Source organism: Bufo gargarizans, chromosome 1 (assembly GCF_014858855.1).
Source record: "Bufo gargarizans isolate SCDJY-AF-19 chromosome 1, ASM1485885v1, whole genome shotgun sequence".
Taxonomy (NCBI): Eukaryota; Metazoa; Chordata; class Amphibia; order Anura; family Bufonidae; genus Bufo; species Bufo gargarizans.
Window position 1 is genome coordinate 174,523,666 of NC_058080.1, and position 26,871 is coordinate 174,550,536.

A 26,871-nucleotide genomic window follows, 5' to 3' on the forward strand; every position below is an offset into this window, starting at 1 on the left:
GGTGTTCAGTGAATCACTCCTAAATCTGCAGAACAGAACAAACCTCATTGTGCAAGATTCACATTTCTGTAATATGTTACTATAACTATAATGCACAGGCCATAAGTGCGTACAGAGGGTGATCACCCATCCTGTGGCTTTCCCAATCCGTGTACAGAGGTGTAGCTAGGCTTTCCAAGGATTCAGCATGGTGCCCCATTCCCCCCACCGTGGGAACTTGCCAGTCAGGTTTACAGCGAGTGTAAACAGTAAGTGGCATTTTTTTTTCTTTACACTAAGCAAGTCCTCTAACTCTGCCCAATGCATAACTATACTCACCCAGTCCTACCTGATAAAATCTGTCGTAGGATACACGGTGGAAACCAATACATCTCAATAAATGAAAGAACCAACAGGTCCTACTGCACCCAGGGGTCTGCTGGATCCGGAACCAGCTCACTGTAGTGAAAAAGCAAAAAAAAAATAACCACATAAACAGGGGATGGTGACTGTCTCTGGTAAATGCCCAGCAGGGGCACTGTGCTGGACCTGTAAGACAGAGCCAATGGTATAACAGGGTAATCTAAGGCATTGCTTTCCCCTTAGTGCTATCACACAGTACTAATGCCCACATTGTGCCACCTCACTGTAGTAATATCCACATTGTACCCTCTTATAGTAGTTATGCCCACATTGTATCTCCTTTACAGTACTAATGCCCACATTTTGCCTACTTCACAGTAGTTATGCCCACATTGTGTCTCCTTCACAGTAATTATGCCCACATTGTGCCCCCTGACAGTAGTTATGCCCACATTGTACCTTCCTCACAGCAGAAATGCCCACATTGTGCCCCCCTCACTAAGGTTTTGGATACATTATGCCCCTTCACAGTAGTATTGTCCTCCTTGTGGCCCCTTCACAGTTTCGTCCTTCTTGTGGCCCCTTCACAGTAGTTATGTCCACATTGTTTCCTGTTACAGTAGTTATGTCCTCCTTGTGCCCCCCTTCCTGTAGTTATGTCCTTTTTGTGGCCAGTTCACAGTAGGTATGTCCTCCTTGTGCCCCTTTCACAGCAGTAATGCCCACCTTTGGCCCATAGTACCCCCCTCCATATCCATAAAAAAAATAAAAAATAAATACCTGTATCCCTGGTGATCATGCACATTCTGCGTTTCCCAGCAGCTGCAGCAGCTGCAGCAGCCGCACATCACACTGCTGGCTGTGCAGGAGGCTGATTCCCAGGCTTTCACCGCTCCCCGCACACAGCCAGCAGCGGCCTGCTAGGAAGCGCTGGAGCTCAGCTGAACAGTTGAAGCAGGGAGCCGGCGACTTCCTGCTTCACTATGTATATAGTTTCACTGCTCGGACGCGCCCTCAAGTCTCTGCGTCTGATTTTGGTTTCTAAAACTACATCAACAAAGCTAAGCATGTTTTTTCGAATGTTCAGTGAAAAATTAATGACTTTGCATGCAAGTTGAATCAGTTTTGTCTACGACTGTGTTGAGGGTTACTGTTTTATCCACCTGGATTGCATCCATTTGTCTTCCATTTTGCAGGAGTTTTTCATAGACAGCAAACATTTCACACATCCTTGTATTTCCAGTGACTCATGGAAAACAATGGAGACATGCACGCACACTGAAGTCCATGAAAACCTCTGACATCCATGTTCTGTCAGGTTTTCATTGACCATTGGTAGATGATACTCTGGAAATCCAAATTTTTCTGCCAAGCAGTGCACATGGAAAACAGTTGAAAATAGAACCTCCTGCATTTTTTTAAGAACTGACAGATGGTCAGTGAAAAACAGTGATCAAGTGCATATTGCCATTAACCCCTTGGATACCAGAGGTTTTTGCATTTTCATTTTCATTCCCTATCTTCCTGGAGCCATATCTTTTTTTATTTTTCCATTCACATATCCATATGAGGGCTTATTTTTTGTGGGGCAAGTTATACTTTCTATTGCCATTTAATATGGCATACAATGTATTGGGAAAAGGGAAAAAAATCCAAATGGGGTGGAATTCGAGAAATAACGCAATTACTTAACCGTTTTAAGGGGTTTTGTCCCTACAGCGTTCCCTTTACAGCAAAACTGACCCATGACCTTCATTCTCTGGGTCAGTATGATTACAATGATACCACATATGTATCTTTTTTTATGTCTAAATAGTGTTTTTTTTATATCACCATATTCTGACCCCCATAACTTTTTTATAGTTCTATCTATTGGGCTGTTTGGGGGCTCATTTTTTACAGGATGATTTGTAGTTTTTATTTATACCATTTTGGAGTGTGTGTGACTTTTTGAACATTTTACTAAATTTTGGGTGGTAAGGGAAGCAATGAAAAAATGGCGAATTGGCCATTTTTACCCTATTTTTCCAGTTACACCATTCACCGTATTTGGAAAATATTTTTCAATGTTTATAGTACAGGAGTTTTCGGATGTGGTTATGTCCATGATGTTTATATTTTTATTATTTATATAAAACTTGCTTGTCAACTGATTAGGCCCAGAATCTGCAGAACGCGTAAAGACATTAATAGCAGTTCATGCAGGCCACTCAGAGGAAGGTCTCGCTGCAGCATGGGAGAGACTTGAACAGACCTATGGCAGTTCTAATGCTATAGAAAGCGCCTTATTCAAGAGACTTCAAGCATAACTAGCATAAGTAGCAAGGACAATCGCAAGCTCGAGGATCTGAGCGACCTACTAAAGGAATTAGAATTGACTAAAATGGACCCACGTCTGCCAGGACTGCGTTACCGTACCTTGATACTATCCATGGTGTCAAAATCTGTTGTGTCGAAACTACTACACGGCACGCAAGAAAAATGCGCAGACCAGGACTCCATATACAAGAGAGAACCCAATGTGTATTTTCCCTCTTTCTCTTATTTTTCCAGATTCATCAGTGACCAAGCTCGGAAGAAGAATGATCCCAGCTTTGACTTCACAGAATCCACTCTACCTGCTTCAGGGGCGTACCTAGAGCATTTGGCACCCGGGGCGAACCCTTTGTTTGGCACCCCCCCCCCCCCCAAGAAAGTTAAGAAAACATGCACAAACTTTTTTCAATGTTTTCAATAATATTTATTACAAAACATTCAGACATCCGCATGTGTTTTGCGGATCCGATCCATGTATCAGTGGATCCGTAAAAATCACACGGACGTCTGAATGGAGCCTTACAGGGGGGTGATCAATGACGGAGGTGATCAGGGAGTCTATATGGGGTATCACCCCTCTGTCATTGATCACCCCCCTGTAAGGCTCCATTCAGACATCCGCATGTGTTTTGCGGATCCGATCCATGTATCAGTGGATCCGTAAAAATCATACGGACCTCTGAATGGAGCCTTACAGGGGGGTGATCAATGACAGGGGGGTGATCAGGGAGTCTATATGGGGTGATCAGGGGTGATCAGTGGTTCATAAGGGGCATCTCCTCTCCTACATAGCGCCACATACCTCTTACATCCAGTGATGTCACTTTTGATGTAGACGTTCTCTTTCCTCATCTTCTCCATTCAAACCAGACCGCCATGATGATTTTTCTGCCATCTCCCGTCTCTGCAGAGATTGAGAAACAGACATTAGTTTCCTGCCACCCCCAATACTATACTGCAGAAACAGTCCCCCTGGAAATACTACTATAGTGCCCTAGTAATCATGTTCCTCATAGCCCCCAGTAGTAGTATAGCTCCCCATAATACCCCCTAGTAGTACTAATTTTCCCTATAATATGACAGTACATGAAATACCCCCGCTTAGTGCCCGCAGTTGAGCTAATGTCCCCATAATGTATGCCAGTATAAAATACCCCTATATAGTGCCCCAGTAAATGCCCTCATACTGCTCCTCTCCCCCTTCCCCATAGTGTCCCCCATAATATGCCAGTAAAAAAATGCCCCTTAGTGCCCCCAGCAGATGCCCCTATAGTGCTCCTCCCCCACAATGTGTCAGTAAAAAAATGCCCCTTCTTAGTGCCACCATATGCCTCAATAGTGCTCCACTCCCCCATAGTGCCGCTCTCCCCTATAGTGCCTCCCATAATGTGCCAGTAAAAAATGCCCCCTTAGTGCCACCAAATGCCAGTGCCCCCCATAATGTTCCAATACAAAAGACCACTTTAGAGCCCCCACTTCCCCATAGTGCCCCCAAATAATGCCCCTATATTTACAACATATGCCCCATAGTGCTGCTCTCCCCTATATTGCCCCCCAGAATGTGCCAATAATAAAAAAAAGCCCCCCCCCTATAGTGCCAGCCCCCCCCCTATAGTGCCAGCCCCCCCTATAGTGCCAGCTCCCTCTATAGTGTCAGCTCCCTCTATAGTGTCAGCTCCCCCTATAGTGCCAGCTGTCCCTATAGTGCCCCCCCATAGTGCTAGTTCCCCCATAGTGCCAGATCTCCCCCCATAGTGCCAGCTCCCCCCCATAGTGCCAGATCTCCCCCCATAGTGCCAGATCTCCCCCCCATAGTGCCAGATCTCCCCCCTATAGTGCCAGATCTCCCCCCATAGTGCCAGATCTCCCCCCTATAGTGCCAGATCTCCCCGCTATAGTGCCAGATCTCCCCCCTATAGTGCCAGATCTCCCTCCTATAGTGCCAGCTCCCCCCCATAGTGCCAGATCTCCCCCATAGTGCCAGATCTCCCCCCATAGTGCCAGATCTCCCCCCATAGTGCCAGATCTCCCCCTATAGTGCCAGATCTCCCCCCTATAGTGCCAGATCTCCCCCCTATAGTGCCAGATCTCCCCCCTATAGTGCCAGATATCCCCCTATTGTGACCCCCCATAATGCCAGATCTCCCCCCCCCATAGTGCCAGATCTCCCCCCCCCATAGTGCCAGATCTCCCCCCCCCATAGTGCCAGATCTCCCCCCCATAGTGCCAGCCCCCCCCCCCCCCCCGCAAAGAGGAAAAAAAAACAAAAAAAACGAATACTTACCTCCATCAGCTCAGCAGCGATGCAAGCCTTTTCCGGCCTGTGTCCCTGCTGTGTGCTGCCGGGCTCAGGAGTCGCGATGATAATGACATCATCGCGCTGCCTGAGCCGGCCTCTGATAGGCTGCAGGCATTAGTGCCTGCGGCCTATCAGAAGAACAGGGGAGGGACACGCCTCTCCCTCCCCTGCCCCACAGCACACAGCGGCCGCAATTACATCCAGGGCCGCGCCGCCTGTGGCGATCGGCGGTGCGGCCCTGAAGAATAAAAAATATAATTTTTTTTTTTAAAGACAGGCGGCCTGGCACCCCCCTTGTGAGTGGCACCCGGGGCGGCCCGCCCCCCCTTGGTACGCCACTGACCTGCTTCATCCTCATGCTCAAGGTATGACAACACAACAAGTAAACGTAGAGACTTAAGTGGAACAGTATCCGTTAGGAAAACAAACGTCCCACTTATTACAACCTCCACTACTAAGAAGGACACCCCCGTCCTTAAAGAAAGGGACCCTGATCGCATGTGCCCTATCCACAAAAAAACTCATCCTTTAAAAGAATGTCGTAGGCTCAGGGAAAACAGAGACACTCAAAGAGCTTGGAGTGTGTTACAAGTGTTGGCAAAAGACTGTAAAGCCATCATCAAGTGTGCAGAATGCAGCAGTGACAAGCATGTTACATCAATGCATCCTACTTTGCCTCCAGACAACACACCATCTCAAGCCGCAACCAACGCCGTTGCACTTCATGGCAGGGAGCCACCGGCTCAAGAGCTAGCTACAACAACTGTCTCCTCCTCCTCCTGTATGGAAATATGTGGCAAGGAGATTGGTTCCAAGTGCTGTGCAAAGGTGTGTTTGGTCAACGTCTACCCAGAAGGGCCATCTGAAAAGGTTACCAGAATGTACGCCATTAAAGATGAACAAAGCAATAGGTCTCTGGCGAAACCTAAATTCTTTGAGATCTTTGGGATAACCGGAGAAGCAACACCATACACCCTCAACACTTGTTCTGGTCGTGTAGAGACTTATGGCAGAAGAGCCACTGGATACCTTATCTCCTCCATTAAAGGGAGTGTTCATATACCCTTGCCAACGTTTATTGAAAGCGAGCAGATACCTGATGAAAGAGATGAAATTCCTACTCCAGAAGCTGCATACCATCATTCCCACTTGAAACATCTAGCTAGCGAGATTATGTCACGATCAGTTTGTGGTCTCTGAATCCGTAAGACTGTTGCGCAGAGGTCAGCTAGCTCAAAAGACAGTCCCTGCAGCTGTTCGACCAGTACAGACATAGAATCCATAGCTGCACTGACCTGAGCGAAATGGTGTTTTTTATGGCGGTTGATAATGTCACGATCAGTGTGTGGGGGGGGGGGGGAACTCCACACTGAACACAGGAGGGAATCATTTAGTGAAGCCACCAGCCTGCCCAAGGTGCTGCTTAGTGCCGCGATATATGAGCGGGCTAATTGCTGCCAGCCTGCGCTAACTCACTCCCGCCCGCACCGCCCACCTTATACATGTCAGCCCGTCCGCATTAAGTCCAGTCCGCCCGCCTGAACAAATTCCAGTGCACTCACTCGCTCTCCTACAGTTTCATGTCAGCTCAGAAGCCGTTAGTGGGCTGCGCAGCGCACCAAAACATGGTCACCTTTGGCTTATAAGACGCACTGACTTTTTCCCTCCACTTTGGAGGGTAAAAAAGTGCATCTTATAAAGCGAGTAGTGAAATCCTAGGATTTCAGACGGGGAGTGTGCTGTTCCAGCATTTATTTCTTCCATTTAAGATTAATTGCTGTATTTGTATTATCATATCATTACCATGTTATGTAATGCTGCCACCCTGTGGTCATTCTTGTTATAGGTTTCCTGAATGTATTATGTAAATCCCATTGCCTTTGCTCTCTGTCTACTCCTCCCTTTCAGTGACTTCATATCCTGTTTGTTCTGGTCCTGTGTCTTTCTTTTCTGCAGCAGACTCAGAGCTGGTGAGAACATTTGGTTTTTACCTCTAATGTCCTTTATATGTCGTCTTTGCTCAATTGCATATATTATAACATAATTTTTCTCAGCAATGCGGGCACATATGAACATGGGACCAAAACAGATGCCTTCAGCTGCCAAGCGCACATGTAACAGGTCAGCCAGTGTCATAGGTACAAATCTGCTGACAGATGCCTTTAAAATGAATCAGTCAGTGTTCAAAACAGACTGCATCTGGACTGAAACATCGCCCATGTGTCCAGGATTTTTGGCTCGCAAAAAAAAAAAAAATGCCATGCAAGCTTTTATGGCATTTATCTATGCAGTTTTTTTGCAAAAGCAATATGGTGTTTTTTTCTGCTGGTTAATAAATTTGTCGCACATTGGGCTGTTATAAAGACTGAAAATGACATCTACACTTAGTATAAGCATCTGTAATAATGATAAATCTGCCTGAAAGTTGCTGACCACATCTCTCCTGTTTAACCCCAACCACTTATCTCACCACTTTTCAATAAGGCCATATGCACATGACCGTATTTTCTGTCGGCATCCGATCTGCCTTTTTGCGGATCAGATGCAGACCTATTCATTTCAATGGGGTTGCAAAAGACGCAGATGTGAAGTCCGTATCTGTATTTCTGTATTTCTAACATAGAACGCGATGTGCGAAAGGAGGAATGCGTGATGCACGTGTCTGGTATCCGTGTTTTGAGGATCTGCAATTTGTGGGCGGCGAAACGGATAAAGTTGTGTGCATGAGGCCTAATGGCTAAAAAGTCTACAATTTCAATGCAACTATGGTGTGCTGCAATTTGCTGTAAAATGCATGCAATTTTGCTGTGTGGTAATCGACTGTGTGAAAAACTAGGTGAGAATGTGCCAAAGGGTCCTTTTACGCACATACATGATATGGCAGATTATCGGCAATGAAGTTGGTGCTCCCGATCACTGTCAGATTATCAGAAGAGATAAGGGCTACATTTACATGCAACAATCCCCTCCTCTATATGGGGACAAGCGGCGATACATTGTTCCCATAGAGCAGGGATGCCCAACCTGCGGCCCTCCAGCTGTTGCAAAACTACAACTCCCAGCATGCCCTAATAGCTGTAGGCTGTCCAGGCATGCTGGGAACTGCTTGAGGGCTGCAGGTTGGGCATCCCTGTCATTATTCCTGCATATCTGTATCTCGTCGGAACGATCTGATGATTTTCTGTGTCGGCAGAATAACAGGATCATCAGGGGAACGAACAGTTACTTGGGTGATTGCTGGCACCTTTCACACAGGCAGATTATCAGTAGCGAGTGTCTATACAAATGCTCATCCCTGATAATTTGCCAGTCTTGATGGGCCCTGTGCCCCCAGAGGAGGCATTTCATTTATGTTGAGGCGCAGACCTTGTCATAAATTAAATGTCTCCTCTGACAGTCTGCTCCAAATGCCGTAGATTTAAGCCAGTTTCTATACTAAATAATGGGGGAGATTTATCAAACTGGTGTGAAGTAGAACTGGCTTAGTTCCCCATAGCTACCAATCAGATTCCACCTTTCATTTTCCAAAGGAGCCGTGACTAATAAAAGTGGAATCTGATTGGTTGCTTTGGGCAACTAAGCCCAAACATGTCGTACTTTACAGCAGTTTGATAAATCCCCCCCAATGAGTGGCAAAGCCGTTAACAACGCCCCAAAAACACTCCTACCGTGCCCCCTTTTTAGAAACTGGCGAGGGCGGCATAAAAAATGAAAAAAAAGAAAAAAAAAGGAAGAATGATACATCTCCCCCTTAGTGTGAAGCCACCCTAAATAATGTAAATACACATGTCAGTGTCTACCTACACTGCATTAGAGCTTAGCTAATTTGTATTTTTATCGTAGGGGGCAACGGTTGTTATCTTTTCTACTCCGTCTGGTTCCAAGGGCAATGCACCTTCCTCGGCCCACAGAGATTTGAAGGACAAACGTTAGTACAAATATCATCTTGCTTAACCCTCTGTGTGTAGGAACAACTTCACAAACATCTAGTAACATGTCAAATGTGGACATAGATAAAAAAAATATGCAAACACTGGCAACGCAAATAACTGTAATTAGGCTAACGTGTGCACGTTTTTTGAATATGTTCTGCATTCATTTGGCAGACAGGACAGAGAATCACTGCTTAAGGCCTCATGCACATGACTGTTGTTGTGGATCACATCCGAGCCGCAGTTTTTGCAACTCGGATGCGGACCCATTCACTCTGTGTGCTGTCCGCATCCGTTGCTCCGTTCCATGGCCCCGCAAAAAAAAATATAGCATGTCCTATTCCTGCGGACAAGAATAGGCATTTCTACAATGGCCCGCCTATTCCGTTCCGCAAATTGCGGAAGGCACACGAGGGGCTTCCGTTTTTTGCAGATCCGCGGTTTGTAGACCACAAAAAAAGGAACGGTCGTGTGCATGAGGCCTAACACAGTTCCTGGGATGTGGCCAATTTTGCGGAACGTATGTGGACCCATTAATTTCAATGGGGCCGTAAAAGACGCAGACAGTACACCGTGTGCTGTCCGCATCCGTACTTCCATTCTGTGACCCCGCAAAAAGAAAGAGCATGTCCTATTCTTGTCCGGACAAGAATGGGCATTTCTATCATGGACAGGCCGATATCCGTGTTTTGCTGATCCACAATTTGCGGACCGCAAAACACATACCACATGTATTACAGTTTGTGGGTGTGTCTTCTAGTAAAAGCGGGCGTGGTCCTTCACAGTTTTCTGTTCATAAAAATGGCAGAAACCTTCAGAGATCAGTGGTTATCCCACCTATGCCTTTCAATGCAGTGTCACACAGCAGTAAAAAATACCTAATAAAAATCACTGGGCTGTATGTCATGACATCGGGGGCATATACACAGATCTTACTGGCCACCATAGCATAACTTAGTAGGAGCCCCCCTGCCCCACTCAGTTTCTCAGGACATGTGCGTCAATCACTCCCAGGCAACTCAAAATGCAAAGCGCTATGCCCAAAGCAGAAGAAATTTTAATGTAAAAACTGTAATAAAACAAGTTATGCCCACTTTATCCAACTTCTGTGTTTGAAGAATTGGAATAAGTGCCTCAAAAATAAGACGACTGGTATAAATTCTGCACATTAATAAATCTTCTCATGCCGCTCTATGCCTACTGCTTCCCTGTATTATGAAACTGTCTGCTGGAAGCCACCACTAGGGGGAGCTCAGTGCCTAGGAATTTATACAATTACCACTGACTGCAATGGAAGCACTGAGTTCCCTTTAGTGGTGAGTACATAATTATGCAGTGTTTTCATGTTGGGAAGAAAAGAAGGAATTCAGTGCCAGGCCCTTCCCCATAACAGTGTAGTGATCTGCCTTCATTGAAGTTACGCTACTGGAATTGTTGGGTCCCAAATAAGAGATATGGAAAGGGGGAATATCCCTATAACTTTGGGTGCCAGGAATGCATTCCTATACATGTTTCATTGTTGAGTATATATTTATTCATACATTTTTAGTAGCAATAACTGAGGAATTAACCAATATAGAGTCATAAGAATAGATGCTACATAATTATTACATGGGGAATGCAAGCAGTTACTAAAACACAGAAGTCAGGAGAGGTGACTGGTCGTCTTTGACTCATCACTCTCAGCTTAGGCCGTTAGAAGGGGTGGATTTATTGTCTGCATATTCTTCAATTATTTTCACAAAAAATAACCTTTCCATGACAGGTCTGCCAAGATCTGTTCTTAGTGGCAAAATATCTTAGGTAAAGGGCAGGGCTGGCAAGTTGGGTTAAATGAACCCCCTGTTTCCTATAATAGAGTTAAAAAATAAAGCTCTGGCTGTAGGCACCATTGTGGGGAAATCCCTGTATACAGATTTATACAGCTTCTACTGAGTTCAATGAAAGCTGTAAAAATCCATATGCAGTAAGCTTTCTCTACTGGCTGCTGCAGACGGGCAGCATGAAATCCTGCCAGGCTCTTTTAGTACAAGAGATCTATGGTTTACTCTTAAATGCTGTGCCATTTCAGAGATCAAAAAATATCTGAAAGGAGTTGGGAACAGGGTGAAGAGTCCAGTCACTGGGAGAAGAGTCCAGGCACAAAGAGAAAAGTGAGATGTGCTTCTTCTCCAAGCCATGCTCGGATTGCTTGATAGGTCTCTCCCTCTTTGCTAGTAGGAAGACAGCTATAAATTAAGCTGAGCAGGGTACTTTTTTTTATCATGGGTAGAATGAGGCTCATAAGTCTTAGGGCTCTTTCACACGAGCGGATGTCGTGAGTGGAATCCGCTGCGTGAAAGAGTGCCAAGCCCCGTTCCGGACAGCAGAGACATGGAGCATTAACATGATTAAAGGGGTTGTCCGGGTTCAGAGCTGAACCCGGACATACCCTTATTTTCACCCCGGCAGCCCTCCTGAGCCTGGCATCGGAGCATCTCATGCTCCGATGCGCTCCCGTGCCCTGCGCTAGATCGCGCAGGGCACAGGCTCTTGTGTTTACAATAACACACTGCCGGGCGGTAACTTCCGCCCAGCAGTGTGTTCGGTGACGTCACCGGCTCTGAGGGGCGGGCTTTAGCTCTGCCCTAGCCGTTTTACTGGCTAGGGCAGAGCCAAATCCCGCCCATCAGTGCCGGTGACATCACCGGGCTTCCTGTCAGCCCCATAGAGAGCCCGGTATGTCACCGGAACTCAGAAAAATGCCTTTGCCCTGTGCGATTTAGCGCAGGGCAAAGGAGAGCATCGGAGCATGAACTGCTCCGATGCTCATGTCAGGGGGGCTGCCGGGGTAAAAATGGAGGGATGTCCAGGTTCAGCTCTGAACCTGGACAACCCCTTTAATAATGCTCTGTGCCTCTCTGTGATCTTTTTACTACCAAATCACAGAGAGAGAAAGTTGTCACCGTGATTTTGTAGTAAAAAGATCACAGAGAGGCAAAGAGCATTAGCAATCATGTTAATGCTCTGTGTCTCTGCTGTCCAGAGCGGGGCTTGGCTCTCCTTCACGCAGCGGATTACTCACACGGCATCCACTTGTGTAAAAGAGCCCTTAGGCATCTTTCACGTGAGCGTGTTTTCCGTCAGAATGCGATGTGTGTGGCAAACATCCAGAATGAATCCTGACCCCTTGATTTCAGTGGGTCTGTGCACATGGGAATTGTTTATCACTGATCATCTCTGCGTTCAGGAAAAATTGCAGCAAGTTCTACATTGTACAGAATTAGGCCTCATGCACACGACCGTATTTTGTTTCCGTGTCCGATCCGTTTTTTTTGCGGATAGGATGCGGACCCATTCATTTCAATAGGTCCGCAAAAAACGCGGACAGCACACCGCGTGTTGTCCGCATCAGTATGTCCGTTCTGTTGCTCCACAAAAAAAATAGTGCATGTCCTATTTTTTTCTAGTTTGCGGACAAGGATAGGTATTATTACAATGGATCCGCAAAAAAAACGGATGCCATACAGAACGTCATCCGTTTTTTGGGCGGATCTGCAATTTGCGGACCGCAAAACACATACGGTCGTGTGCATGTAGCCTAATTCTGTAGATACAGGTCAGGCAGAGACACACAGCATTATAAATCATTATAATGCCCCGAAATCCAGTGAAACAATCAGTGTCCATAATAAATCACCCTCAAACACAGGGAACAGGTCTGTTCCCCATTCCATTCTCCCGGGATCTTAGAAGACTAACATTCCCAAGGAATGAGTGCAAGTGCTTTCCGTCTATTGGGGAGAGGTTATAAAGGAAAATATAAAGGAGAACAAAACTTCTACACTAGTGTAACAAAACATGCAAGTACTAGGCTTGTACTGCTTAATCCTGCATAACAAGGTCACGACAACCTCATACCATTTGTAAAGCCTGATGATTAGTGTTGATAATTGTCTCCCTCTAGTGTTAAAGAAGTACAACTACAGGAGACCAAGAAGTAATTTAAGGTGTAGAGACAGAAAATCCTGCAGTATTGTAGTTGGTTTAAATGACTTGTTCCATATAAATCAAATAGCTGAGATATTTTTAAAGCTGTCAAGACACTTAAAGGGATTCTCTTATCATGGACAATGGGGGCGAATCGCTAGGATATGCTTATAGGTGCGGTGGGACCCGTACCTATATTTAGAATGGAGCCCAGCAAGGTGGTGGCTGGAGGACTCCGGTCCGGCCACCACCAAGCCAGCACCCCATAGAAGTGAATGGAAGTGTACCGCGCATGCAAGGCCCCCGTTCCCATTTATTTCTATGAGGCCGATGGAAATAGCCGAGCAATTTTCGCCAGCCCCATAGAAAATAAATAGAGGGCTGCTGCGCATGCTCCGTTCTCGATATAGGTGCGTGTCCCAGCAGTGGGACCCTCACCTATAAGACAATGGGGGCATATCCTAGCAATATGCCCCCATTGTCTATGATGAGAAAACCAAATCAAAGTCTATGGAGGGCCTTAGGCAGGGGCAGACTTGTAACTTGAAGTGGCCCTGGAAAAATTACTAAAAGTTGCCCCGTTTTGTAGTCGGGTCCAAACTGATGGAAGGCAGGGCAAGCAATACCATATTGCGCCACATTATACCGCCCTAACTGAGCCAAATACCACAGTCCATCACAAAATCCTGCCAGCAGCACAAAATCCATCCCCAAAAACTTCCACTGGTCGGCTGTGAGGATAACTCAGGCGGCCCAATGGGAAATTTCCCTCTAAGGTCTATGGCCAATCCGCCCCTGGCCTTAGGACTCTGGGTGGCTTCCGTGAAAAACACACACTATAGAACACGCTGCGTTTTTTCCTGAGCACAGAGATGACCAGTACAAAGCTCATGTGCACAGACCCTTTTGAGGATTCAGTCCGGATGCTATATGTTCACTGCACGCATCATATCCGGACAGAAAACTCTTAGGCCCCTTTCACACGAGCGCGTTTTCCGTGATGCGAACGCATTGTGCCCGCACCGAATCCGGACCCATTCATTTCAAAGGGGCTGTGTACATGAGCGTTGTTTTTCACGCATCACTTGTGCGTTGCATGAAAATCGCAGCATGTATAAATTCTGCGATTTTCAAGCAACGCTGGCCCCATAGAATAGTGTTGATCGCGAATATTCGAATCGTGAATTTTTATCGCAAATATTGGCACTTTGAGAATTTGAAAATATCTAGAATATAGTGCTATAGCCTCGTAATCGCAAATATTCTAGATTTTTTTTCCTCAGTACCCATGATCCCTCACTGCTTCTTGCTTGTGGGCCAATGAGAAGGCTGCAATATCTTTGACTTTTGGAGTAGTGTTGATCGTGATTTTCGGAATCAAGAAAATAATGACTGGAGATCACGAATTCTCGAATATATGACGAATAGTTGCCCAAATATTCGCAAAATATTGTGAATTCGAATATTGCCCCTGCCGCTCATCACTGCCATAGAAGTGAAGGGGCAGGCGTGAAAATCACATCACATCCGTATGAAATGCATTGTGTTTTTAATGCAAGTAACTTAGCAACAGTGAGGGTATTTTAGACAGGAAGTTGACTTTCTCAGCGTCTGGCTGCAGGCAGCACATGAGGCAGGAGTTTGCTGCTGAATTTTCCAGCCGTTGTGGACCATTTTAACGCCATGCCAAAGACACCACGGTCAATGGATGTGGAGAGGCTCATTGTCCTCGTCCAGGAGAGGCCCTGCATTTGGGATACGCGGTCAGGGGGGACTAGCACGACTGGTAAAAAAGGGATGCAGCCTGGTTGGAGATAACCCAGGAGCTTTTTTCTACCATCTGGGAGAAAACCAAAAGGCAAAGTCGCCAGAATTTGGGTAAGTAGCCAATGTATACATGTGTGATCAGTGGCGTACCTACCATATAGGCAGACCACGCAGCTGCTATGGGGCCCGTGAGGAAAAGGGGCCCGCAGCAGAGTAAAGGCCCTGCCCCTTAATTACTTCTGTCTATCTTTCTAAAGCTAATGGACCTTTGATGATGTCATCACAGGTCCTGTAGGGAAACTGCACAGTGTAAAGTGTAGTTCCCAGGTTAGAACAGTGCATCTGCCAGGACCTGTGATGACATCACAGGTCCTTCAACCCCTAACAGCAAGTATTAGAAGTTCACAATCAGCTCTGCATTGATCCATACAGACTGGAATGGAATGGTAAGAGAGGCCCTCCACTTCTCATCATTTACCCCCCCCCCCCCTCCATGCCATGTTTTTACTCATTGCTCACTCATGTATAATACTTCAGACAGATACAGTGACCACTACCTCATGTACCTCACACACACAGTGACCATAATGTATAACTGACCACATATTTCTGTAAACAATGCATCTATAGTATTATACCTTGTATGCCTCACATCAATATGTATATACACATACACTGCATATATTACACACTATTATAGATGCAATATCTACAGATATATAGTATATCCAGCAGTGTACTGATATGTGAGGTAGGAGGTATAATAGATGCAGTGTGTATAGATTTATAGTTTATACAGCAGAGTACTGATATGTGAGGTACGAGGTATAATATATGCAGTGTGTACAGGTATATAGTATATACGGTAGTGTAATATGTGAGGTACGAGGTATAATAGATGCAGTGTGTACAGGTATAGAGTAAATACAGCAGTGTATTGACATGAGGTATGAGGTATAAATTACAGGTCGTACCTCATATATCAGTCCACTGCTGTATATACTATATATACTATATATCTATACACACTGCATCTATTATACCTCGTACCTCACATATCAGTACACTGCTGTATATACTATATACCTGTACACACTGCATATATTATACCTCGTACCTCACATATCAGTACACTGCTGTATATACTATTTACCTGTGCACACTGCATCTATTATACCTCGTACCTCACATAACAGTACACTGCTGTATACTCTATAGAAAAAGGGGGTCAGTCAGCACATCCCAAAGCGCAGGGGCACGTTGCTATGGCTGAGAACAAGACTGTTAAACAAAACATGCAATGCAACAGCCCTGTGCAAACCAAATAAAGTACAAAATTGCATAATAATTGCAAATGCTACACTAATAAGTTAGAGATGCTTGGCAAATCGCTTTGTACAAAATTATTTGAGCCCGTCTGCCACACGTCAAGGTGATCTCTAGTTAGACGGGTTCCTAACACTAAATTTTACCTGTTATGTGCCATGACGGCTACCATATAATTCAGAAAGTGCAGGTTCTACATGCATGCTGGATCCGCCGGAATTTCTGTAATTTTTGGTGCCAAAATGGCCTCCATTATATCCACTGAAAGCAGTGACCAGCATGCATGCCGGGCCCACTCCACACCACTCCCGGCGCCACATGGCCACCAAGGACTGCAATGAGAGTCCACACACTATCTCTCTCCTGGTGCCATATGGCTTCAGTGAGTGAGGGGGAGCAGGCCTGACTATCAAGGGCGGACATACCGCATGTGCAGCCGGTTCGGTTGCACAGGGGCCCAGAGCAGGAGGGGGCCCCTTCTTACCGGCTGCAGGGGGAGATAAGAAACTCCCAGGGCTGTCCTTAAAGCGGGGCAAAGGCAGCTGCCCCGGGCCCAGTTGTTCCTGGGGGGCCCAAGCAGGGGCGTACAGGCCTGGCGGGGGAGGGGGCCCGCTGCACTCTCATGTAATGGGAGCGCTCTGACCGGGCCCAGCATAAAGTACAGTGAGAATGCCGGGCCCAGTCAGAGCGCTCTTCAAACAGGTGGCACAGAGGCAAGGAGGAGGGGGAGGGGGGGGGAGCACGGCCTGGCAGTTCTCGTCACTGTCGGGCTGTTAGTTTCTATAGTGAAGCAGGGAGACCTCTCTGCTCCCTGCTTCACTGATATTCAGAGCTCAGGCGCTCCCCCTGCTGGCCGCACATTGCGCTGCTGGCTGTGGGAGGAGCGCTGAATGCACGGGAATCTGCCTCCAGCACAGCCAGCAGCATGATGTGAGTGTGGGAGCCTGTCATCAGGGAAGAAGGTAAGTATTAGGTCCCCCCCCCCATAAAGCTGCCAACTGGAGGCAACCACTAAAGTGAGGGGGCACAAAAGAGCCACTGTGAGGGGCACATATCTGAGTAAAACAACTACTGTGAGGGAGCACAGATATATAGGCATAACTACTATGAGGGGCACATATCTGGCATAACTGTTATAAGGCAGCTCATATCTGGCGTAACTATGGGCATTGGGCACATATTTGGCATAACCACTGTGAGGGGCACATCTGGCACAACTGCTGTAAGGGGGCTCATATCTGGCATAACTAGGGGCACATATCTGGCATAACTGCTGTGAGGGAGGCACTTATCTGGCCATAATGACTGAGGGGGCACATATCTGGGCATAACTACTGAGGAGGCACATATCTGGGCATAACGACTGAGGAGGCACATATCTGGCTATAAATACTGTGATGGGCACATATCTTGCATAATGACTGTGATGGGGCACATATCTGGCATAACTGCTGTGAGAGAGGCACATATCTAGCATAACCACTGTAAGGGAGGCACATATCTGGGCATAACGACTGTGAGGGAGGCACATATCTGGGCATAATGACTGTGAGGGAGGCACATATCTGGCATAACTGCTGTGAGAGAGGCACATATCTAGCATAACCACTGTAAGGGAGGCACATATCTGGGCATAACGACTGTGAGGGAGGCACATATCTGGGCATAATGACTGTGAGGGAGGCACATATCTGGGCATAACGACTGTGAGGGAGGCACATATCTGGGCATAATGACTGTGAGGGAGGCACATATCTGGGCATAACGACTGTGAGGGAGGCACATATCTGGGCATAATGACTGTGAGGGAGGCACATATCTGGGCATAACGACTGTGAGGGAGGCACATATCTGGGCATAACTACTGTGAGGGGCACATATCTGGGCATAACTACTGTGAGGGGCACATATCTGGCATAACGAATGTGAGGGGGCACATATCTGGGCATAACGACTGTGAGGGAGGCACATATCTGGGCATAACGACTGTGAAGAAGGCACATATCTGGGCATAACGACTGTGAAGAAGGCTCATATCTGGCATAACTAGGGGCACATATCTGGCATAACTGCTGTGAGGGAGGCACTTATCTGGCCATAATGACTGAGGGGGCACATATCTGGGCATAACTACTGAGGAGGCACATATCTGGGCATAACGACTGAGGAGGCACATATCTGGCTATAAATACTGTGAGGGGCACATATCTTGCATAATGACTGTGATGGGGCACATATCTGGCATAACTGCTGTGAGAGAGGCACATATCTAGCATAACCACTGTAAGGGAGGCACATATCTGGGCATAACGACTGTGAGGGAGGCACATATCTGGGCATAATGACTGTGAGGGAGGCACATATCTGGGCATAACGACTGTGAGGGAGGCACATATCTGGGCATAATGACTGTGAGGGAGGCACATATCTGGGCATAACGACTGTGAGGGAGGCACATATCTGGGCATAATGACTGTGAGGGAGGCACATATCTGGGCATAACGACTGTGAGGGAGGCACATATCTGGGCATAACTACTGTGAGGGGCACATATCTGGGCATAACTACTGTGAGGGGCACATATCTGGCATAACGAATGTGAGGGGGCACATATCTGGGCATAACGACTGTGAGGGAGGCACATATCTGGGCATAACAACTGTGAAGAAGGCACATATCTGGGCATAACGACTGTGAAGAAGGCACATATCTGGCCATAACGACTGAGGGGGCACATATCTGGGCATAACTACTGAGGAGGCACATATCTGGGCATAACGACTGAGGAGGCACATATCTGGCTATAACCACTGTGAGGGAGGCACATATCTGGCTATAACCACTGTGAGGGGCACATATCTGGCATAATGACTGTGAGGGGCACATATCTGGCATAACGAGTGAGGGGCACATAGCTGGGCATAACTACTGTGAGGGGGCACATATGTAGGTATAACTGCTGTGGGGGGCCACAAGGAGGACATAACTATTTTGACGGCTTAATTACTGTGAGGGGCCACAATGTGGGCATTAGTACTGTATGGTAGCACTAGATTACCTTGCTATACATTGGCAATTTGGCATGGCTTAGTCTTACAGGACCAACACAGTGCCCTCTGCTGGCGATTTCACAGGGGCAGTCACCATCCCTTCCTTATGTGATTTTTCTTTTTCTCTATCACCACAGGGACCTTGTTCTCGATCCAGCGGACATCACGCCGACGCCAGTGACATCCTGGATGAGGTAGGGTGAGTGTAGCCATGCATTGGGCTTAGGGCTCTTTCACACGAGCGGATCCTGTAAGGGGAATCCACTGCGTGAAAGAGTGTCAAGCCCCGCTCCGGACAGCAGAGACATGGAGCATTACATGACTGATAATGCTCTTTACCTCTCTGTGACCTTTTTACTACAAAATCACAGTGACACTGTATGTTTTGTATTGCTATAAGTAATGTTAGGACGGAATTGGTTATGTTGAGAACTTGGCTTGGAGAGGAAGGGGCCCAGGCACATTCTTTGCACAGGGGCCCTCTGCTGTCTGTGTCCGCCCCTGCTGACTATATACTAACACTAATTAAAATCAGCCTATAGGGCAGACGAGCTGGTCAGGAGTGCACGACCGAGGAGGCAGCCACACCTCCAGCACAAACTGCAAAGAAAAAGGGGGTCAGTCAGCACATCCCAAAGCGCAGGGGCACGTTGCTATGGCTGAGAACAAGACTGTTAAACAAAACATACAATGGGGGCCCAATTTCGATTCTTTCTATGGGGCCCTGTGATTTCTATGTACGCCCCTGTGTGTGATCCTTGCTGTCCTCCCTACCATAGGCCATGTCATAGGTTATCCTCCCTAGTATAGCATATGTGATATGTTATCCTCTGTAGGATTGTATATTTGCCTACATTTTCCTTTCTTGTCTTTTTATTACAAGTGGATGTTGCCGGCGCTGTAGGGACTAGTTCCGCAAAGAGATGCAGCATCAGGGGTGGAGTGGTTCCGGGCCCCCAAAGAAAAGGCCCTTTATGTTCAAGGAACAACTGATGTTCCTCCGTGAGGTCATGGAGCTGCGTCCATAAGTTAATTCTACACACTGACCACTACATGTTTATCGATACACACTGTATGTTGACTATGTAGGTAATGTCATTGGTATGACACTTCTAATTTCCCCAATGTTGCTAAATGACCCCATATGTAATATGTTGGTTAGTTTATGTAGTACTATGTGCTAAATGTATTTTGCTGATGAAAGTAATATGTGGCATGAATATTTATAATACTAAATAGTGTTCATATAGTAATGTACTATGTTTTTTATTTATTTTTTACGAACGGAGAACAACCTAGAGGAGGAAGGGAATGAGTCGGCTCCGCAGCAATCCAGCGCCTGCGAGGAAGACACTCCCTCTGGGCCAGCGTGGACGGAGAGTGGCCCAGGACCCACTACGGCACCATTCAGGCCTCCAGCTGCTTCCAGAGGCGATTCCCGGGTTCTGGAGTATTTATCTAGAGCCCGGCAGGAGTATCATTTAGACCTTTTTTCCCATAGTCTGGCCCATTATTTGCGCCAGCTGCCTCTAGAACGATTACTAAGAACCAAATCGGCTCTCGGAATCGTTCTGTATGCAGCCACTCCCTCCAACAACCCTACCGAAATGTTTGTTGCCCTGGAAAATTGGTGCCTCCATGGGACCATGTTTGTCCCCCGGGCAATGCCAATTTCACAGGGCTGACAGGCCATATGGCCCACAGTATCAGGGGGAATTTTCTTATGGACAGCCAGTTCCCTCCTCCTCACAACCTGGCCCATTACAGTACTCAGGCCCCCCTTCCCAACCAGCCTTCTCTGGCCCGCAGTATTAGGGTCCCCCCTCGCCATCTGAGTTTTTTTTTTCATTTGTGAATTTTTAAAAAAAATTATTTATGTTATTTTATTACACGGAGCCCAAAAATTAGTCGAGTCTGTGAATAATTTTGCTGAATTTTATTGTTAATTCTCTTTATTATATACAGTGCATAATGATATTTATGCCGCACCAACACACACTACATTAATAATTGTACACTTTAACTAAACATTAATATCACCCAAATAGAATTTATTATGTTAACTTTTTTCTATATCACTTACACACACTAATATTAATGTGTTTTTCACCAATATCTACAAATTTATAAACTGTATTCCAACTAATTTTTGTTATTTTACATATATACATAACAATATAATGTCCCTTAACCCCTTCTACCCCGGGCCAGTTTTCACCTTCCTGCCCAGGCCATTTTTTGCAAATCTGACATGTGTCACTTTATGTGGTAATAACTTTGCAACGCTTTTATTTATCCAAGCCATTCTGAGATTGTTTTCTCATGTCACATTGTACTTCATGATGGTCATAAATTTGAGTCAATATATTTCACTTTTATTTTTGAAAAAATCCCAAATTTACCAAAAATTTAGGAAAATTCGCAATTTTCGTTAGAAGGCTTAGAATTTTAGAAGCAATTCTAAAAAATGTTAAGAAAATTTCCAAAACCCACTTTTTAAGGACCAGTTCAGGTCTGAAGTCACTTTGTGGGGCTTACATAATATAAACCCCCCATAAATGATCCAATTTTAGAAACTACACCCCTCAAGTTACTTAAAACTGATTTTACAAATGTTGTTAACCCTTTAGGTGTTCCACAAGAATTAAAGAAAAATGGAGATGAAATTTCAAAATTTCAATCTTTTGGCAGATCTCCCATTTTAATCAATTTTTTTCTTTAACACATCGAGGGTTAATAGCCAAACAAAACTCCACATTTATTAGTCCTTATTCTCAGGTTTACAGAAACACCCCACATGTGATTGTAAACTGATGTTAGGGCGCACGGAAGGTCGCAGAAGGAAAGGACTGCCGCGTGGTTTTTGGAAGGCAGAAAACAGTTTTTTAGACACCATGTCCCATAGCCCCCCTGATGCACCCCTACAGTGTAAACTCCCAAAAGCAACCCCATTTTGGAAACTAGGGGATAAGGTGACTGATTTATTTGTACTATTTTGGGGTACATATAATTTTTAATTGCTCTATATTACATTTTTTGTGAGGCAAGGTAACCAAAAAATCGCTGTTTTGGCACTGTTTTTATTTTTTATAACGTTCATCTGACAGGTTAGATCATGTGCTATTTTTAGAGAGCAGATTGTTACGGACGCGGTGATATCAAATATGTCTACTTTCTTTGTTTCAGTTTTACATAATAAAGCATTTTTGAAACAAAAAAAAATGTTTTTGTCTCTCCATTTTCTGAACACCATATTTTTTTTATTTTTCTGCCAATCGTCTTGTGCAGGGGCTCATTTTTTGCAGGAAGAGTTAAAGTTTTTATTGGTACCATTTTTGGGTACATATGATTTTTTGATCAATCATTATTACACTTTATGAGGCAAGGTGACCAAAAAAATTGGTTGTTTTGGCACAGTTTTTATTTATTTAGTTTTACAGAGTTCACCTGAGGGGTTAGGTCACATTATATTTTTATAGAGCAGGTCAGTTACAGACGTGGCAATACCTAATATGTATACTTTTTATTATTTATTTAAGTCTTACACAATAATAGCATTTTTGAAACAAAAAAAATGATGTTTTAGTGTCTCTATAGTCTGAGAGACATATTTTTTTATTTTTTTTTGACCGATTGTCTTAGGTAAAGGCTCATTTTTTGCGGGATGAGATGACGGTTTGATTGGTTCTATTTTGGGGGTCATATACCTTTTTGATCGCTTGGTGTTGCACTTTACATGATGTAAGGTGACAAAAAAATGGCTTTTTTGGCTCTTTTATTACTATGTTCACGCAGGTTGTTACGGACACGGCAATATCTAACATATCTATTTTTTTTATTTCACTTTAACACCATAATAGAATTTTTGAAGAAAAAAAAAATCATATTTTAGTGTCTCCATTGTCTGAGAGCCATATTTTTTAGGCGATTGCCTTAGGTAGGATCTCATTTTTTGCAGGATGAGGTGATGATTTTATTGGTACCAATTTGGGGGGCACACGCCTTTTTCATTGCTTTGTGTTGCAATTTTTGTGATGTAAGGTGGCAAAATTTTGTCAGTTTTTTTTTTTTTACTGTGTTCACCTGAGGGGTTAATTCATGTGATATTTTTATAGAGCTGGTTGTTACAGATGCGGCGATACCTAATATGTATACTTTTTTAATTTATTTTACTTTAATACAATAATTGCATTTTTGAAACCAAACAAATTATGTTTTAGTGTCTCCATGTTCTGAGAGCTATATATTTTTTTTATTTTTTGGGGCGATTGTCTTATGTTGGGGCTCTTTTTTTGCGGGATGAGGTGATGGTTTTATTGGTATCATGTTGGGGGGCATACGCCTTTTTGATCTGTCCACTCTGGGACTTTACTTTTGGGGGTCTGATCCCCTCTGCAATGCATTACTATACATCTGTATTGTAATGCATTGCCTGTATGTGTATTACACAGAGTAATACATTAACAGGATGTCTAGGAGACCCAGCCTGAGGCTGAATCTCCTGGGCACCCATAGAAGGCAGTTACCGATGCTGTGCAAGGCATTGGGCAGCCTCTGCACGGCATCGGGCTGCCTTCTCACCCTTCGATGAGCTGAATCGCGCAAATCCCTTCTATGCCACGGTCAGTGCTGATCGCGGCATAGAAGGGGTTAAACCACCGGCTTGTACAGCGATGCTGGCGGATACAGCAGGGGCCGAGCCCCTGCAGTGATCGGGCGCGCACCGCTCCGTTGCCCGCCCGATCACCATGACGTAATAGTACGTCAAAATGCGGGAACGCACCTGCCGCCATAACGTACTATTACATCATATGTCGGGAAGGTGTTAAGCACACGATAGTAAAAACAATACAGATGGAGTTTAAGCGCCATGACACATGTAATTATACTTTTTATTACATCAGAATGAGGCCAACTATAACTTTTTTAATGATAATGGGAAAACAATCATACATTTTAGGCTAAATTTTACACTTTCTATGAATGAGGTATTAGTACATATTTCACATACCCTGTGCGAAACAATATATGTAAGCAAAATAAGTAAGCTTGCAACCCACGTCAAGGGTCCTCACTAACTTGTGAGTCCCTAACTAAAAAATACAAAAATGAACTAAAAAATAACCATATAACCGTATATTTTGCGGCCCCGCTAAAATGAATAGGTCCACATCCAATTTGCAAAATTGCAAAATGGATGCGATCAGAAATATACGGTCGTGTGAATGGGCCCTACAGCGCACAAGATTTGGATGATGCCCTGACTTTGCTGTGATGTGTGCCGCACATATTGTCCCTCTTTGCGATTCTCAAAAGTTGGGGCGGTATGACATACATATGTTAGTTATTTAGATAAATACTATCACACACAGAATGCTAAAGGAATCTTGGAAAAATATGGATCTGGCTGGTAATATAATAGTAAAATCAACTCTGGCTAATTCTTTTCACATCAGGATGCTGCTGAGCCGCGCTGTAATCTCACACACAGACCTCCCAGCCGCATGGTGTCGCTATAGAGCTGCACGCAGGTGAACACAGACCTCCCAGCCGCATGGTGTCGCTGTAGAGCTGCACGCAGGTGAACACGGACCTCCCAGCCGCATGGTGTCGCTATAGAGCTGCACGCAGGTGAACACAGACCTCCCAGCCGCATGGTGTCGCTATAGAGCTGCACGCAGGTGAACACAGACTCCACTAACTCGCTGCTCCCTGACGGTTTCCGGATATGGGACGTCACATCCGGCTTGGTTTGTCTTGGTGGAGCGGTGCTGTTTCCCATCCGAGCGCTCGTGGCCATCCGGCAGGATGTCTCAGCGGGAATGGGGCGTTGTGGCGGTAAGTCTCCGGGGGGCATGGCGGTTTCTGTGCAGGCTCTGGCAGTTTGCATGGCATGCAGTGTGTGTATGCTGGCAGTCCCGTGTGTGCCCCTACTGATGCCAGACTTCTGAGAGGGCAGGTACCCGCGTGTAACGTGCAGTATAAAGCCAGTGCCAGGAGGAGTGCTGGTTGATGCCCCCCATGTGCACCCAGCTGGGGTCATGTGTGATTACACCTGTCGCGGTGTAGTGTGGCACTGCTAGTGTGTGCCAGGGCCTGTGCGCATGTGCTGCCGGTGCCTCATATTTTGGGTTGTTTTAATATTAAAGGGAGTCTTTCTCCTAAAATCCCCATTATAGAACACTAACACCAGGATCTCCATTACATTCCCCATATTAGAATGCTACCTTCCATATTGCTGTCCATCGCCGATTTTCTCAGAAAAACACTATTATACAATATGATAATTAGCTTCTGAAGGTGCCCAGGGGCGGCGATCATGCGCCTGTTGCCCAGGCCCCCCTGTGGCTTTCATACGAAACCCCTCTGGCCCGCCCTAGGTTCTTCTGATTACGTCCTCCTCTTAGTGAGACATCCAGCGCTGTTAAACAGATTTGCTGCGCCTGCGCACTTTATTCCCCATTATGGGCAGAGGCACAAGAGCGTTTAATGTGCATGTGCCGGCCCGTACATCCTGATCTAGGTGGCCTTGTGCCTCTGCCCATAATGGGGAATGAAGTGCGAAGGCACGGCGAATCTGTTGAATGGCGCTGGATTTCTCACTAAGAGGAGGACATAATAAGTAGAACCTAGATCGGGCCAGAGAGGTGAAAGGGGAGGGGTTTCGTATGAAAGCCACAGGGGGGGCCTGGGTAACGGCCACATGAACGCCGCCCCTGTGCACCTATAGAAGCAAATTATCGATTAAAAGTGTTTTTCTGAGAAAATCGTCGATGGACAGCAATATGGAAGGTAGCATTCTAATATGGGGAATGTAATGGAGATCCTGGTGTTAGTGTTCTATAATGGGGATTTTAGGTGAAAGGCTCCATTTCTTTCAGTTCAGTTTTGTCCTCCTTGACAATAAATGAGGACAAACCTGAAGTGTTCTCTACCGCTCTTGAGATCCTGTGACGGATCTCAATAGCGGAATTGAAAATGCTAATGTGAAAGTAGCTTTGGTATAAAGAAAAATACAAAAACAAACAATTGTTTCACGGACACTATAATAATCTGATAAACACTGAGGTGGGCAGGGGCAATTTAATATTTCTTTGTTTTCCTGCCCCTACAGAGGTCAGGGGAACAGTCTCCTATATTATGCCGTCATGGTGGGTTCATTTAATTGGTCAGATTTTTCTATCTTCTGAAAATCCCGTTTATTTAGTATGCAAATGAAGCAGTTAGGTGCCCAGAGGGGTGTCACTCTTGCAGGAAGGAACCCAGGCACGCCCCTTGCCACAATATGTCCACCCACCCCTCCTACATCTTGTTCAAACTATAACACTGCTCCTAGCATGAAGGGTGGGCTTAGGCACTAGCAGAAGGCGTGCCTGGGCTCCTTCCTGGAAGTGACGCCCCTCTGGGCACCTTACTGGCTCATTTACATACCAAATAAACTGGATTTTCAGAAGATAGAAACCATCTATGGCTGGAACAAAGGCACATCTGGAAATAAGGTGCTAAGTGCTATTAGGCCATGGCTTTACTTCAATAGTGATTATCCTTGTAACAGATTTCCTTTAAAAGAATAAATGCTTGAAATAGATCCCTCGGTGTGTAATGAATCTACACGAGTTTCACTTTTTGAATTACTGAAATAAACATTTTTGATCTTCTAATTTATCAAGATGTATCTGTATTAACAGGTGGAGCACACGCATGAATATATCACACTCCATGACTGGCAACATATTAATAGATGGTGCACTCACCATGGAGTCTATTAATATAATATCCACAATAGTGGAATGCTCTGCAGCCCATGCTCTGCTCCTTTATCTGATGTGTTAATTTTTGGAATTATAGCAATTAGCACAAATAGTTTCCG

At 45.4% G+C, this 26,871-nt stretch overlaps 1 protein-coding gene across 1 annotated transcript in view; it reads left to right on the forward strand.

Annotated features, from left to right (window-relative positions):
* Nucleotides 1-24,480: 24,480 nt before the first annotated feature.
* Nucleotides 24,481-26,871, forward strand: part of PLRG1 (pleiotropic regulator 1) — a 36,665-nt gene continuing 34,274 nt past the window's right edge. Inside the window, exon 1 of the mRNA XM_044300248.1 lies at nucleotides 24,481-24,839. Coding sequence (XP_044156183.1) covers nucleotides 24,810-24,839 — 30 coding nt within the window. The 5' untranslated portion in view covers nucleotides 24,481-24,809. The remainder of the gene's footprint in view (nucleotides 24,840-26,871) is intronic.